The sequence below is a fragment of the Dasypus novemcinctus genome, chromosome 27 (assembly GCF_030445035.2).
Source record: "Dasypus novemcinctus isolate mDasNov1 chromosome 27, mDasNov1.1.hap2, whole genome shotgun sequence".
In the NCBI taxonomy this organism is placed as follows: Eukaryota; Metazoa; Chordata; class Mammalia; order Cingulata; family Dasypodidae; genus Dasypus; species Dasypus novemcinctus.
Genome location: NC_080699.1, coordinates 36,032,930 through 36,050,421, shown reverse-complemented (window position 1 = coordinate 36,050,421; position 17,492 = coordinate 36,032,930). Strand labels below are relative to the sequence as shown.

The following is a 17,492-nucleotide window of genomic DNA, read 5'->3' as shown; positions in this document are numbered from 1 at the left end:
GCTCATGGTAAGAAGGGAGGCACATCAGGAAGTGGTAATGACGATGCTCCTGGCAATTGTGAAAATAAACAGCTGTCCCAAGAAGGAGACCCCCCCACCCCAAGGTGCAGAGACAGCTTTTAAAATTCAAATTTAGGTACTAAAATGAGGCTCACTAGTACCTTGGTGTGGGTTAAGAATTTCTTCAAGTGACCAAAAGTAGAGCCAGGGCTCGGAAGTAAATGAACAGGCTTTTAATACAGCTCACTTTTGTAAAATACTGTACACTGAAAAAGCTAGAAAACTAGAGCTTCAAGTCATGTTTTTAAAAAAGCTATTAAGCTTAATTGAAAAACCAAGTATAGAGTACAAAACTGCAACAAGGGCCTCGGTCTCTGGAGCCCCAAGTCCGTCATAGCAGAGCTGCAGCCACAACCAGCTGGGGGTCACCTTGGCCTATGGGTGGACGGACCCAAGCGTGTCTGGCTGGAGGGCCTGTATTTGGGCCCGTTGTCTCTTGAGTGGTCCTGAACTGGAACCAGCAGCAGAATATCAAGAACCAGCCAGCTGGCATGAAGGATTAAGTTGGAACATTTCCCCCCCACTCTACCCCCAACCTGCAACCTCTGGGGTTTTGGTACTTCCTGCGAGCTGTGTTGGGTCCTTGTAAGTTTATTTGTTAAACGCTGTCCACGGGAGGGCAGGCCTAGCCTTACAGCTTGGTCTAATAGTGGCGATTTCTCTTGCACTCTCATGTGCTACAGCCTGTGGACAGAGAAAAGGTAGACAATGACATGAAATTTTACAAAAATAGGTTTAACTAAAGTTGCAATTACTAGGGCAACATAGAATTCTTAGAAGAAATTGGTATTCCTAGTGTTAGCCAAGCTCTAACAAAACATTCTGTGCTGACAAATAGAAAAGTAAATAGTATACCTCTTATTTCACTGTGCGCTGCAGATGAGCCATTTAGCTGACCTTCTCTCACCATTCCTGCTAAACAGAGTGTAAATCAGTATCAGACAGACTGAAAAACTAAATACAAAAGCAAAAGGACAAGGGAAGAGCACATGGTCTGACTAAAAAGAGCTGCAGAGGGGACAGGATGAGGGGATGAGGAGAATAATTGCATTTATCTTCAGATTTATATTACATAACAGACACAAGGACCAAGGTTCCTGAGGGCACTAAGACTGCTGGTAAAACAAAACATTTTACCAAGGTAGTATGTGTCTGTGATCCCAACTAGCTTTCTAAAGGGTCGAGTTTAGGTGAAAAGTTCAACCCGAGCAGGGACGGGGCAGCACTCCAGCCAGCCAATGTGACCAGCAGCAGAGCAGCAAGCAGCAGGTGCTCCCCTCCCACGGGTGCGTCAGACCCGTGCTGCCCAGTACTGTACCATCAACCGCACACGGTTTTTCTTCTGTTTTTAGGAGGCACCAGGAACTTGTACATGGGAAGCAGGCACTCAACCACTGAGCTACATCTGCTCCCCAATAAGAGGTGCTTTTTTCGTTTGTTTTTAGGAGGTACCAGGGATTGAACCCGGGACCTCATACATGGGAAGCAGGCACTCAACCACTTGAACTAAATCCACTCTCCCTATGTGGGTTGTTTTTTTTTTGGGGTACCGGGGCTGGGGATTGAACCTGGGTCCTTGTATGTATGAAGCTGGTGCTCAACCACCGAGCCACATCAGCTCCCCTACGGTGGTTTTTATTTGTCCGTTTGCTTGCCGTTTTGTTTTTAAGAGGCACCAGAAACTCCCATGTGGGAAGCAGGCGTTCAGCTGCTTGAGCCACATCCGCTCTGCCCCCATGTGGTTTTAAACTGAACAAGTTTCAAAGTCTGTTCCTTAGTCACACTGTTCACATTTCAAATGCTCAATAACCACATGTGGCCTATGGCTACGGTACTGGACAGTAAGATTACAGCATATTTGTATCACTACGGAAAATTCTGTTGGGCAGCAGTGGGAAAGAAAATGGTGCAGGGGAAGGTATAAAAGTAACCACATGGAAAAAAAATACTAATCAGAAACATGGTCAATTAGAGTATTAAAAAAAAAAAGACATGGCACTCAAACATACAAATTGGTATGGCTACAAACTAGTATTCTCCTCTTGGAAAGAAATTTAGCAGTAAGTATCAACTGCAAGAATGTTTCTGTCCCTTGACATAGAACTCATCCTAAGGAAACTGTCAAAGGGAAAAATTGTAGGGATCAATGTCATCCACACAACATTATTTACATCAGGAAAAAAACGGAAAAACAACAAAAAGTACCCTGGTAGAGGGTAGTAGTTAGGAAAATTATAACTCACAAAATGAAATGTCACACAGTTGTTACAGAGTTACGAGGCCTGTAGCCATGTAAGAAAATCCAGGAATTTACAAAGTACCAAAGCATATGTATACTGTTTACAGCGATGAACATGCTAACTGGAAATATATAACAGCCTGTATTTTGGCAATGAATTTTGAGAGAATTATTTTCCTTTTTCTGATATATACACACTATATCCTACAAAATCCTTCGAAGCTAAGTAATTTTCATCAGCCAAAAGTGAAACAGCATAATGCCAAGCACATAGCTAATGTTCAGTGTTAAAAAACAAAACAGCTGAAGACCCCTTCCCTCCTACCAGTATGTGCCCACAGAGACTAAAACATAATCAACAACAGAAGAAAAGTTTGACAAGTCTCAAATGAAATAATGTTTTTACCCAGAAGAGCTCTGCTATATTGCACACTACAAACTCAGCTGACCATTCTAATCAAGTCCCCTGGACATATTGAAAAACCCTTCATTTAAAAAAATGCAGATCATCTTCATGACACCCACGACTTTGGGGAAACCCACTCTGGTAGAAAGCTGGACACATCTAATAAAAGAATCTGTGCCACTCCACAATACTTCTGGTTTTTTTGGTCAGGAAGAGATTTGGTGATTCAGAAACAGCTGCCAAGAGGGATTTTGTTGTTTCAAATTTCAACACCTTTCCTAGTGAGATGATCTCAGAATGGAAATCAAAGGGAATACGGAGAGCTTGGGTATATCATGTTTAGTAAAAAGAGGATATGCCCAATGAAAGAAACACTACAGGACAGCAGAAAAACCTATCCAAGAAAGGATAGCAAATAGTTTTCATAAAGGACAAACTGAGAGGTCTGTCTTTCTAAGGGTTTTGTAAAGTCGTACTGATTTTTAGGAGGGATAGTTTTTCACTGTCCAGCTCTGGTGATGCCTTTGAAAAGCCTTGTTCCATCAAAGTATAGCCATGGATAAAAAGAGCTTGTGGAATTTCTCATTACAGAATTTGACCTAAAGCAATTTGATTCAGAAAAGAAATGTGGGAAAGATGATGAGAGTTAAGAAAAGTTCTTTATGTATTTATTAGGTTACCTGTACTTTAACAGGCCCCCCTAAAATTTTAGCACCAAAAAGTGACAATGAAAATATTTATTAGTAAATAACTTTTAGGAACATTCTGCATATTCTATATACAAGAGCACACTCAAATTAGCTGTCACTTTGGGGATCCCAGTCAATGTTCATTATGTTCCTGCCTTTATCTTTTATAAATGATGACTGCACTTTCATTTACACAGCGCTCTGTAGTTCACAGAATACTTTCATGTGTCACTGAGTCTTACAGTGAACCTTTGGGTTGAGGCTTTCTATTCTTTAAAGAAGAAGAGAAGTAAATTATCAGTGAAAGTCACACAAAAGTGAAAGAAATGGAATGAGACCCTGGTGATCTAGTCCAATGTTCTATACCATGGTACCTCTTCTCAACCTGAGAAGGTATCAGCTTCTGGTCTCCAGGTAGCGTACAGACTGTCAGGGATCCTTTTAGCAAGCAGGCTGCTCTCCAGTTTCTTACTTTGCAACTGGGCGGATGAGTCAGAATGGGCAGGCCCTGGGGCCTGGGTTGCTTTACTCAATGTAAGGTTTTTTTTGTTTTTGTTTTTGTTTTTTTAAAGATTTATTTATTTATTTAATTCCTCCCTTTCCCCCGGTTGTCTGTTCTCTGTGTCTTTTTGCTGCATCTTGTAAATTTGTCCGCTTCGGTTGTCTGTTCTCTGTGTCTTTTTGCTGCATCTTGTAAATTTGTCCGCTTCTGTTGTCGTCAGCGGCACGGCAAGTGTGGGCGGCGCCATTCCTGGGCAGGCTGCACTTTCTTTTGCGCTGGGCAGCTCTCCTTACGGGGCGCACTCCTTGCGGGGCGCACTCCTTGCGCGTGGGGCTCCTCTATGCGGGGGACACCCCTGCGTGGCACAGCACTCCTTGCGCGCATCAGCACTGCGCATGGGCCAGCTCCACACGGGTCAAGGAGGCCCGGGGTTTGAACCGCAGACCTCCCATGTGGTAGACGGACGCCCTAACCACTGGGCCAAGTCCGTTTCCCTCAATGTAAGGCTTAAAAAAGCCTTCTTCTATTTAGCTAATACCAAAAAGTCTTGCACTTCATAGGATTATTGGGAAATTCCCTTTGGTCATTAGTAAACTGAACCTTTTATCTTCATTTGGCTCTTCCATGTTGTAATATTTTCTACTGCTTAGAACCTAGAGGTGAAATATCAACTTTGGACTTTAATATCACCTTAAGTTTCCAAATAATTTTAAAAGTTTGTATTTGCTGTTTAAAAAGATAATGTATAATTACTGTAGAAAATGCTAACACAGGAGAAATTTAAAAAAAAATTTTTTAAACTTACAGTTAATTTAATAAATGTTATCCCAGATATTTCTCTCTACACTGTTACATACACTGTTATTGGGTTCTTAGCAGAATAAGTGTTGTGATATCTACAGAATCCTTTCTGGGTGCCAATTTAGGTTGCTTTCGTTTTTATTTCCATTATATAGAATGCTGGTTATGGTCTTGTATATTCATCTTTGAGCAAATGTCCAATTACCTCCTTAGTAGAAATTTCTCCTAGGATTAGTTAGTTATACATGACTCAATTCCTTTCCTCACATTCTTAGCCATTCTCCTCCATTTTTTGAAACCTAAATTCCAGTTGTGTTTCCATGATAACCAGTAAGGCCAAGCATCTTCACATAGGTTTTGTTTTTGTTTCTTTCCATTATTTCTACTTCTATTTTGAACTGTTGGGTGTATGCCCTTTGTCTATTTTCCAATGAATTGAAGAGCATTTTAGTGTACCCTGAAGACTGTGACCTCCCTCAAAATGTGGTTAGGCATTATACACCTCACTGCGGTACTGAGTTTACCCATCACAAATACACAAAAGGCAAGAGTGCTGCTCTTTGATCCCTCCCAGGCTTAAAGCACATCTTACCTGATCGACCCCTCGTGGAGATCTCACATGTCAGCCGCTTGAAATATTCAGGAAGATCCGCATATTCATTTCCATAGGAGATGACCTTAATTCCTTTGTCCAGCATGTTTTCTCGAAGCTTTTTGAACTCATCTACATCTCCTCTCCGAACCAGCATGAAATGTTCTAAGTCAGATTTGTGCTTGACAGCCTCCAGGAAAAGGGCTTGGAAAGTGGTGTCATCCACGGTCCAGCCACAGCCCAGGAAAAGAAATGACTTGGTTTCATACAGTTTCTGAATCTCTCTCTTGAAGGAAAAGAAACAACACGTTAAAGCCCTGTGAAGACTCACACATACCTGAAACAAAAGCCTACAGTGGGGGCGTATATGTGGCTCCAGCAGTTGAGCACCTGCTTTTTCCCACATGGGAGGTTTCAGGTTTGGTCCCCGGTGCCTCCTAAAAACAAAAACAACAAGTAAACGAGTTAAAAACCAACTCAGGGGAGCTGAAGGGCCTCAGTGATTGAACCAGCTTCCCACATATGAAGTCTAGGGGTTCAATCTCTGGCCCTGGTGCCTCAAAAAAAAAAAAGCCTACAGATTCATAACTGCTGCATCTAGCACTGAAATGACCAATGAAGCACGCGAGAAGCCCAGGGACTTAAGAGGGTAGATGTTTCCATGAAGGTGTTTGATCTCCTTATTTATCACTGTAACTTGCCCTACATGTTTGATCAGTCTATGATTGGTCTAAAATTTTATCTTTAATCAGTCTATGATTGGTCTAAAATTTTATCTTTACCTGGTATTCATCTAAAGGCTCTCTAATCAGGCCTCACCCTCACAGGCTTGGCATTGGTCTACTAGTCTTACAGTTTATTTTTCAGATCTATGTGCCTAGAGGCTATGAAGCAATGAGCTGATCCTCAATCTTTCTTACTCTTTCTATTTTTGTGGCCATGTATGCCTTTTCTGCCTTACAAACTGAATCATGGATTACCAGAGAAGATAAATCCATCACCGGATTTGCTCAAAAAAGTCTGGTACTGAGAATATCAATATATATGTGTCCATGTACGTATGTGTATGCATATATGTGTCTGTGAATACACACACTCTATACACACATGCACACACAATGAAGTGACTCTGCCTATAGAATTTATCAATGTCAGTAATGGATACAGTTACAGCAGGTGCTGGAAAAAGAGGGGATACTTTAGAAAACATCACATCTTGTTCTTTCTTTTATAGATGGTAGTATTCTATGTGTCCCAATACTGAAAACAAGTATGTACTATACTTAGCATTAGGGACCAGTGAATTTTCCCCAAATATTGATGGTCAGGTAGTGTTTCTGGTTTGTACACGTATATATATAGACAATTCTAAAACTTGCATTTCAAAAGATCAATTAGCTTTTTTGCAAAGAAGAAAATCTCCATTTTATCATTGCAGCCTAGTATTTCTTGAATTTTTCCATCCAGCCATCAATAAATAATATTATTGTGGCTATTTCAATATAGCCATCACCATTTACACAAAACCTCTTCAGAAGGTACGTTCTAGTAGTGGTTGATCAATACGAAGGAGCCTGCCTGTTTTTGGTGTAGAGATGGATGTCAACAAACCGTGCGCTGAAGAAGGGTAACAACGTGTTCTCTGTACGTGAAGATGACAATGACAGAGCACCACCTGCTGGTTGTCAGTCAAGTAGAAATGAAAACCCTATGGTTTGATATCTTAAGGGAGTTCTACATATCCTAGGATGGCATGCCCGCTCAAGCTAAGAAGCATGGGATGGATGTGTGTACCACCCAATTTTTAATTAACGCAAAGAAAATGTTTCCCTTTCAAGACCTGTGACATAGTTAGAGGTTTCCCGGGAAGGAGTTCCCAAGACCGGCAAGCGAGCACCGCTCACCATGACTTCGGTGTTCCGCAGCACATTCTGATAGCCAGCCGGGTGAAGGACAATGCCACTAGGGTTGGTGTAGACTCCGTGGATGTGTAACACGCTCAGCTTCCGCTTCTCCTGAGCCCATTCTAGGACCTGCATGACACGAGGACAGATCAATATGGCTGACAGAACTGAGCACTGGCTTAAAGGTCACAATGGGCTGGTTTGGAGGACCAGACTTCTGGCTTAACTCCCCAGCTTCATGACACTGTAAGGCAAGAAGGCAAAACCTGACATGGCCTACGTCTCCCTTTTAGGAATGACTATAGGACTGACAGCAGCCAAGTCCAGTGATTTCTCTTTAAAAGTTACAATCCAAAATTAGAATTTATTTGTCCTCATTTGTAGGAACAACAGGGACTTTCCCTTCCAATACGCATGCCCTCGGGTAGTCCCGTTCTACCTGACTTGGCCACGGGACTTGCTCTAGCCAATGAGGCATAATCAAACAAAACATGGGCAGAAACTTTAGAAGCATGTGCATGAATCTTAGTTCTCTCCTTTTGCTACCCCTGGAACCCAGCTGCCTTCTGAAGAAGGCTAAGCTAGCCCGCTAGAGCCAGATGGCTGAGGGAACCGCCTGTACCAACAGGCATGTAAGGGAGGCCACTTATACACCCAGCCCTCCTCAGGCCTTCCGCCCCTCGCGCCCCCATGACTGGAGCTACGTGAGTGACCCACAGGACCAGCCAGGGAACTGCCCAGGTAAGCCGAGCCCATGGTGCTAATCCACATTATCAAGGGCAAATAAAATGTCCGTAGATTTAAGCCATTAAGTTTCAGGGTTTTTTTTTTGTGCAACAAGAGAAAAATGATAAAAAATGAAACAACAAAAAAAAAACTTGCCTCACCTCTGAGTTACCTAAAAAAGCTACCTAATGAAGAACAATCATTTCGAGGACAATAATAACAGCAGCCACCTGGATTCCTTGTCCCCAAGGCCTTGAGACCGTATACATCTATTCTTAGGACAACCTGGAGAAATACGGTATGGAGTCAAAAGGCACAGAGATTTAGGATTTTACTCTTACTAGGCCCCCTTCTGACTACCAGGCAATGGCTCTAACCATTAGACTTCATAGTGCTCCTAATGTGGGCTAAAAATACAAAGCAAACCTTGAGGGTCAAGGATGAAATCAAAAGGAAAATATCCAGTCTGACAGATATCCTCAGCTTTCAAAAGGCCCCCATGCTTTCTGAAATTTTTCATTATTTTTATTTTCTTATTGTCTTTTTCTTAAAAAAAGATATATAGATCATTAAAAAAACCCTATGCTTCTGATGCTCAGGCCGACTCAGTTGCAATCTTGGGAGATTATATCAGAAACAATGTCAAAGCTGTTCTAGCCACTAATTCTTGAATTGCAGCCTATTATTCGGGGTAATGACATGTGGTAAAGAGTCAAATAAACCCAGATGAACAGTTAAGATAAAAACTGCAAGTTGTACTGAGTGCTATGAAGCCTATGGACAAGAGAACAAAAATCTTAAAAACGTGGGGCCCTTCTTTAGTCTGAAAAAATAAGGTCAGAGAAAGCCTCTTGGAGGAGATGTTGAAGTTGAGACTTGGAGGATAAGAAGGAACTGGTTGTACATGCCAGTCAGAAGAAACTGGTCTTCATGTTGCCATTCTCCAAATCTGACTTCTCTACTTTCTAAAACCTGGCCTCTAGGTCAGCAAAACCACAATATTACAGCTGACTCTGGCAGCAGCAGGACTATGGCAGTGAAGGTCTATGTCTAGTCAAAGTCTTTTTAGGTGGACACAAATGCAGGCTCCTGAGGAAAACAAGGTACAGTAGGAAAATTTTAAAAACCACAAAGGAGGACAAATGAGCCCTTAAGGATTCATCTCATGAGTTCCGTGCATTCATCAACATTTATTCATTCGATGCCATGGTAGATGGCTTGGGTATACAGCATGGGCTACACTAAAAAAAAAAGTCTGATGAGGTTTCCAATGAACATTAACCTCAACCCTGCTATCACTAGACCTAGGAAGTTGCTCTTCTAGACATCATGAAGTAATTTTCATATATTTCCAATAGATGCCTGTTGGGGACTGAATCATGTCCCCCACAAAAGGCATGTTCAAGTCCAACCCCTGGTCCTATGGGAGTGAACCATTTGTAAATAGGACCATTGAAGATGTTACTAGTAAATGGGTGTGCACACACTGAATGAAGGTGGGCCTAAATCCAATATAGCAGAAGTCCTTACAAACAAAGAAAACTGGAAATGCCACAGGGAGCAGCCAGAAGCTGGAAGTCAAAGGGACCTGGGCGAGAAGGGAGAAGACACAGCCATGTGTATTACCCATGAGATGGAAAAGCCAAAAAAACTGCTGGCCAGCCAAAAGATATCGACCCCAGGGCAAGCTTTCTAGCCTCTGAAAAGGTGAGCCAATAAATTCCTGTTGTTATGCCTACCCACTGTATGGCATTTTGTTTGCAGCTAGGACATTAAAACAATGCCATAAAGACTATACCCAGGGAAGTGAACTTGGCCCAGTGGTTAGGGTGTCTGCCTACCAGATGGGAGGTCCACAGTTCAAACCCTGGGCCTCCTTGACCCGTGTGGAGCTGGCCCACGTGCAGTGTTGATGCACGTAAGGAGTGCCCTGCCATGCAGGGGTGCCCCCTGTGTAGGGGAGCCCCATGTGCAAGGAGTGTACCCCGTAAGGAGAGCAGCCTAGCACAAAAGAAAGTTCAGCCTGCCCAGGAGTGGCGCTGCACACACGGCGAACTGATGCAGCAAGATGATGCAACAAAAAGAAACACAGATTCCCATGCTGCTGACAACAGAAGCGGACACAGAACACACAGCAAATGGACACAGAGAACAGACAAGTGGGGCGAGGGGGGGAGGGGAGAGAAATAAATCTTAAAAAAAAAAAAATACAAAAAAAGAATATACCCAAGGAGAGAATTCTAAATCATTATCATACCCACCTGATCCTATTACGTGCTTAAGAGATCTTATAATTCCGATGACGTCCTACAGTCTTAGAATTGCCAAAACTCATAGAACTGAACACTTTTAAAATCTGTGCATTTTACTGTATATCAATTTTATTTTTAAAGAAATACAAAAACCCAACTAGGGACAAGAATCTTCCTTTCTAGCTCTATATAGGTATCAATACTATACAACATACCAGCTAGAAAATACAATATAACAGCTTTTCTTTTTCATTTTTCTTTTTAAGGAGATACCGGGGATTGAACCCAGGACCTCATACAAGAGAAGCAGGCGCTCAAACCAGAGCTACACCTGCTTCCCTATACCAGCTTTTCTGATGAAGATACAACTTATTTCCTTGTAGAAAAGACTTTTTAAATTTTTACCTTTTTCTCATCAGTAAGGTCAAGGGACTCAAGTTGCTTTCCCTGATCTGCTGCATACAGTTCCAGGAGATTATCAAAATTCGTAGTTAATACTAGGGCTCCATTTTCCATCAGGTGGAGAACTGACTGAAGTAGCTGTTTTCCAGAATCTTCCATCTTTGACTCTAAATCATCAAACACTTCATATAAACAGTCCTTGAAAAATGTGGATCTAACATTACTGGTACGCTGGGGAGGAATTTGAAAAAGAAAAATTAATCCAAGGTGCTCTGGTAGGTCATTTGTCTCAATCACAACAATAGCAAATTTTTGAGGAATACTTTGTACTTAAAACAGGGATAAAACAGTCTCTTTCTCAAAGGGCTAAAATAAGGAAAATGGAATGATACATGCCAATCGCTTAGCACACTGCTGAGCACAGAGCCATGTGCTCAGCATTATTACACCCTAGGCAAACAAGCATAAACTCTCCAAACAGGCATTTTTATAGAATGAAGAAAACAGGCATGGCAAAGAGATGTGGGTTACGGCCAGGACTAAAAGGCAGTTGAGGAAGAAAGCACAGCACCAACTACCCTTTATTAGGCCTCAGCTTAAGCAAGCAAGGATGTTTCGAAATCTTCCTTATCTAGGGAGTAACCACTAAATGATAGTTTTACAGGTGGTTTAGTATCCTTCTTAATCTAGTATACTAATCTTTCTTATCTTTCTCTAATCTCGTGTTTTTTTAAAGCTGCCAAGGAACTGAGGAAAACACACTTTAACTCCTTCCTGTTTTTTTCCATCATAATTCAGTAATTTGTTCACAAGTTTGCTATGAAGAATATCTAGCATATAATAAAGGCTATCAAAATTTCTTATTTTGCAACCGTTAAAACTACCAAGCACTAATTAATTCTATATAGATTCCTTATTTCTCAACATATGGTGAATTTAAATAGTTGCCTTTTCAGATTCATTTTGAATATATGTATATATATCTCTCCAAAGATTGATGGGGAAATACAATACTTTCCTCAATGGGGAGCTGGCTTTATAACTTAAAAGACCAAAAAAGTGGCCCTTGTAGAGCGGATATAGCTCAAGTGGTTGAGCACCTGCTTGCCAAGTATAAAGTCTGGGGTTCAATCCCTGGTACCTCCTGAAAACAAACAAAAAAACCCATTCAGGGGAGCCAGTGTAGCTCAGTGGTTGAGCACCAGCTTTCCACATACGAGGTCCCAGGTTTAATCCCTGGCCCCAAAAAAAAAGGAATTTGAAATGGGAAAGTAACTATATAATGTGCTATAACAACTACCTGATTCCTATCCTGGTCCTGAAATACCATTCTATTAGATAATATCAGAGCAAGAATGAACACTCCCGTATTTCCCACTCAAACTACAAGTAAATGCACTGTCTGCTAGATAGTAGATATTTAGCTCTGTTTTTCTCAAAGCAGTCCCACTATATTCCCAGTTTCTTTTGTTTAACTAACAGGACAATGCTCAGAGAAAGAGCTTTTCTATGGAACTAAGTGGATTCATAAAACACATATCAATTTGCCACTTTTCCAAAATTTCAGAGTATTTTATAAACATCAATTATTGAATCACAGTGACCAAATAAACAGTAAACAAACACCTCACAGCAGAAAAATTAGAGCACAGAGGTGAAACCACCCCTCCACCTGCTGCTGACACACCCAACCACTTTTCTGGGACCTGTTCTGTGCAATGTCTATACAAGGCAGGCCTCTTGCCCTGCCCTGTAATGGTGGATTCGAAGAGTCCTCTCTGTACATACTCAAGAGATGGTCTGATTCATAATTATGTGGCTAAGATTTTGGGTCATGTTTTTCACCTTTTCCCATTCTCATTACATAATATCATAAATATTACACCACACATTAACAGCTTACAGGCAACTGATTGGGGACCCTAACACAATTTCATGAAAATGAACATCTGGATCAGAAACAAGGGACGAATTTCTAACTCTAGCTGTCAAACTTCATGACATACAAGAGTCACCTTCTATTTAATGTTAGGCACTTTTCTAGGTTTGTTATTAAAAATATGGTGTCCCTAACCAGTTGTGCCAGCTCTGACCATATTTTCTACACCTTCACTTGGGGAAACTGGTGTCATAAGGATGGATGTGTTAGGGGACAGAACATTTGAGAGAAGAACTGCCCCAATGCCGTGGCATCAGTACAGTGAGTGAAAGTGATGGCTTCTTTAGGTGGAATCGGGGATTGAACCCGGGACTGGGTACATGCGAAACAGATGCTCAACCACTGAGCTATACCTGCTCGTGTGATGGCTTCTTGATGCCATTGATTTGCAGTCGGTTGAAGTGACAAGGAGCAGTCCTAACAAGGCCATGACCTTTTAAACAGCAGTTCATTTTTGTTTTAACCAAGCAGTATTATCTGCTAACTCTCTACCCTGAGTGTCTTTCCCAAAGACAAATCTCCCTTTGCCCCGTGTGCTGATTCATCATTCACTGAGTGTATTTTAACTAATGTATTATCAGTGTTCTTTGTAAAGATAATAAAATGCTTTGGCAACTGTGCTTTAATTCACAGTCTACTTACTCCAATTCTTCTTGCTCTGACTCCCCAGGGGGCTAGGTCCAGCCCTGAGAGTAATTCCATTCTGAACCTCCTTGAAAGCCTGAGGTAGTCTGGGCAGAGCCATGACTGCCATCTTCACAGACGAATGTACATTGATTTCTTCTTTCCTCTCCAACCTCACCCCACCATCTAATGAACGTAGAATTGCTCAGCAACACAGGTGCGGCCTGAACTGAATTCCACCTTCTGACAGGAATGTAAATGAGTTCTGTCTTTCACTGAGATTACAGTTCAGTATCTGCAACACGGATCTTGTGAAACCTTTTTATTGCACTGTCACATTGAACAGTTCTCCATTTTGCCTAGATTTCTGTGTGGAGTATGGACTCTAGAGTTTAGGGGCAAAGCCTTTCACCAGCACAGAAGGGTTTGATTGCACAAATAATAACTGCTGCATTAATGTCTCTGCCTGTAGCTTAAGATCCGTTGTTTGTGCACTTGGGCGTATGTCAAATGCCTGATCTTAGCTAGCTTTGTTACAGGACATTGATTTCATTTAGATTTCCCTCCTTTAAGTAAGCAAACAATCATGTTATGTAAACTTATGCCCACACAAGATTTAGAACAGTCCCCGGTTTGCTAAGGTTTGTCCAGTATGTTTGGTAACAGGTGACTCAGGTTACCAGGAAAACAGGTGTAATAGATACACAAATGCAGTTTGTGGCCAGGAGTACTTGTAGTTTGTTGGTAGACTACATTTGCACAACATCCCATAGCTGGTGAAGAAACAATTTGGTATGTGGTATTTGGGATTAAAAAAAGAGATGAACTTTAGTGTCATTAGTTTTTAAAAGAAAATAAAAAGACACCTTATATCCAGTGTGTGGCCTTCTTGAAAATTACGGTCATCTCTCCCACTCTTATCAATGACTTGAAATGTGGCTCATTGGGAATGAGAAAATAAATGTGAGAATATCTTGGTGCCTCTGCATTCATAGAGCCCAGCTAGCTGCCTTGGTCCAGCCAAGAATATTAAAATTTAACAATTATTTTACTGGGAATTCTAAGAACTAGTTTGACATCCTGGGTTATTTCTAGTTCAGGGGAATGTGGAAAGGGATGTAATTGTAAAGTGTTTTGTTGCAGATTATTAATTCAAAAGGGAAACTTAGACAGTAGAATGAGTACAAATCTGGTATGGTTACTATTTTTTGTATGCTGTCAGGTGAATAAAGTTTTATATAGCAAACACATGGCTTCCTTGAGTTCAAGGCACCTCTTACTGGGATCTATAATTCCTTTATTAATTTTGTTGAAATCTTTTTCTCTCTTCCTCTTGAAAAACAGCTTACTAAGCTTCCACTACTAAAAAGTTTGTTCCTTTTTCAACACTGGCAGTTCACATAAGGCAAAAATATTAAACAGTTGGTTTTACTATTGTGCATAACTTTACTTTATATCAAAACTAATTCTTTAAAGTTTTCATTTTAAACCTCAAAACATGTAATTAATAATTTGCCTATTTATGACCTATTGTGATTCTTTTATTAATAACAGCTAATGAAAAAGAAAAAAAATATGGTATCCCTTTCATATCTATCAAAACTACAAAACCATTTACCCAATGATCCAGCAATCCCAACTCTGGGAATGTAGCTCACAGATAAGAAATGATATACACAAATGAAATGATATATACAAGGTTACTGTTCCATTATTCGAAATGGCAGAAGACTGGAAACAAGCCAAAACCCCATATTTAGGAGAGTGGTTTGGAAAGATCTCCAGGATATACGCTAAGTAAAAGCAGCAAGGGTCTAGAATGTGAGGGGGGTGAGAGTAGTGAATAAGAATAAATACAGTCCGATTTGCATGTATTTGCAAAAAGAAACACAAAGAACTAGTAAGAATTATGACCTGTAGGAGGTAGGGATGGGGGGAGGAGGTGTACAGGGACATGGGTGGGAGTGAGATGTCTCAATGTACATAAATCTTTTTTACATCATTTTGATTTCTGCACTGAATGTAAACAGAACCTATTCAAAAAAGTAAAATTTTAAAAAAAAGGACATGGTGACCTTAAGAACTTCCTTATTGTGCTTTATAAGTTCATTTTGTATTCTGACTCATATACACATACAATCTCATACACACCCTTCTCCACCATTAGTTTAATTATTACACACACAGATAAAAAGCCCTTGGTAGGCAACTAGGTAATCACAGGAGAGAAATATATTTTCCTGATTCTAAGAAAAGAAATGCAAAAGATTAAAACCAGGAAATGAATTCTGAGTCACTTATTTATAGCTGAACATCTTTTAGTCCTCTCTTTAAGTTAATAAATCTTGTACATGGGCATAGAGAGGAAAGAAAGGTTTTGGTAGCTGCATCGATTTCCTCAGATTTAAAATGAATGTTTTCTCTCTGAGAGTAGATAACATAACTGAATTTCCCACTAGTAGTCTCAATACACAAAGAAAAAGGAATGCAAACATAAACGAGGAGGTTCAGCAGTGAAAAGGAAATGGCAAACTCCCACACAATTTCTAAGGACATTTTCCCATTCATTTAAAATAGTGAACTGAATCCCGTGCTACTTCCTTTCTCTCTATGCTTTAACTACTATCCTTCTGGTCCCAGATACAGAAAAAAATGCACAAAACCTCTTGATATTAGTAAGTAATATTATCCCAGTTTTACAGGTACAAATACACATTCTGAAGTTAAGTGACTTGCCTAGAGTCCCAATGCATTTAAATGGCAGGCTTTCTGATTCTGAAACCAAAGCTCTTTGTAAGACTCCACAATGTCACTTCCTTACGAGCTGGAGCTGGATCAGCAGATGGGCCTATTAACCCTGCCCAGCACCATCAAATGTTAGACACTTCCAAACATATGCAAAAGTGAAAAGAAGGGTATAAAAAGTCCATGTACCCAATGCCCAAATTACCACACATGGTCAGTCTTGTTTAATCTAAATTTCCCTCTATCACCACACCCCTTCCTTCCTCTCCACTGAATTATTTTGAAGCAATTCCCATACATCTCACTATTTCATTCATAGAACTTCAGCAAATTCCCTAAAAGATAAGGATCTCCCTTACATATAAAACAAAACATAATCACAATACTGCCATTAAACCTAAAAAATTTAACATTAATTCCTTAATATCAAACACCCAGTATTCAAATTTCCCCAAATGTCTCATTTTTATCTTTTTTAACTTCCCTTTGGTTTGCCTGTACTATTTCTTATACATTCCCTATTGGGCTAGTTCTCAAGATGGTCTATAAGCCCTGGAGATCCTTAAGAACCTTCCAGAGGATCTGCAAAGTCTTGCTTATTTTTCTAACAATGTTAAGACAATTTTTGTCTTTTAAACTATGTTGACAGTTGCACTGATAGTATAATAGCAATGGTGGGTAAAACTGTTGGTGCCTTAGCAAGAATCACTGCAGTGGAAACTAACTGTATCAGAATCACTGTCCATCTCCACTGGCTTCCAGTAAGAAATGTAGTTTCACTTGAGAATGTCCTTAATCAAACTATAGAAGTTGCTAATTGTATTAAATCATCACCCATCAGTACACATTTTAAAAATCTAATGCATGATGAAATAGGAACTGTGCATAAAGCACCTCTGCTCCATACTAACGTCTGGTGGCTGTTTCGAGGAAAAGGCCTTGTATATTGAGTTGTGAGCTGAACCAGCTGCTTTTTCCATCAAACACCATCTTTATTTGGAAAAATGACTGACATTCAAACTACGGTTATTCACAACTGGGTATTCTCATGACATTTTTCTGGAAAACGAATGAAACAAGCCTGTCATTGGAAGGAGAATTGACACTGTTGCCACTGGTAAATCTGAAATTCCAAGTAATTTAAAATTTTACAGACCTTGCACCTGCCACTAAGAGCTTATCAGTTTTCAAATACTTTTCTGAGGAGAATGGTGGTGATATTAATGAGAGCAAGATTTTTTGGATACTGTGAAATGAAATGTAGATATCTGTATAAGTCAGTGAATGAATATTTTCTGAATGGCCAATGCATGATGTTACAAAATCACACATAGGTCAAAGACTCATTCAAAGTGAGAGATGGACAAATAGACTTGAATGCAACAGAATAGGAAAAATTTTTTGATATGATTTCAGATTCCATATTGCTATTAAACTTTAGGATTAAACTACCATCATTGACTTTTAATGTAGTATCAATAATGAATACCTAATATTTTCTGAAAAGAAAATTAAAATTCTTTTCCAACTACATGTGAAACCAAATTTTTTTTCACATACTTCAACTGAAACAACATAATACAATAGACTGAATACAGAAGCAGATAAGAG

At 40.2% G+C, this 17,492-nt stretch overlaps 1 protein-coding gene across 6 annotated transcripts in view; it reads right to left on the bottom strand.

Moving 5' to 3' along the window:
- Window positions 1-218: 218 nt before the first annotated feature.
- The window catches only part of FAM118B (family with sequence similarity 118 member B), an 85,095-nt gene continuing 67,821 nt past the window's right edge, over window positions 219-17,492 (bottom strand). For 3 of the 6 annotated variants that reach the window (XM_012529307.4, XM_012529306.3, XM_058289448.2), the window contains 5 exons: window positions 10,577-10,804; window positions 7,194-7,322; window positions 5,290-5,575; window positions 916-975; window positions 219-744 (listed from right to left, as the gene is read on the bottom strand). In XM_012529307.4, coding sequence (XP_012384761.1) covers window positions 731-744; window positions 916-975; window positions 5,290-5,575; window positions 7,194-7,322; window positions 10,577-10,804 — 717 coding nt within the window. In that variant the 3' untranslated portion in view covers window positions 219-730. The remainder of the gene's footprint in view (window positions 745-915; window positions 976-5,289; window positions 5,576-7,193; window positions 7,323-10,576; window positions 10,805-17,492) is intronic. The other 3 variants (XM_058289450.2, XM_071212413.1, XM_058289449.2) reach the window with 1 other exon arrangement.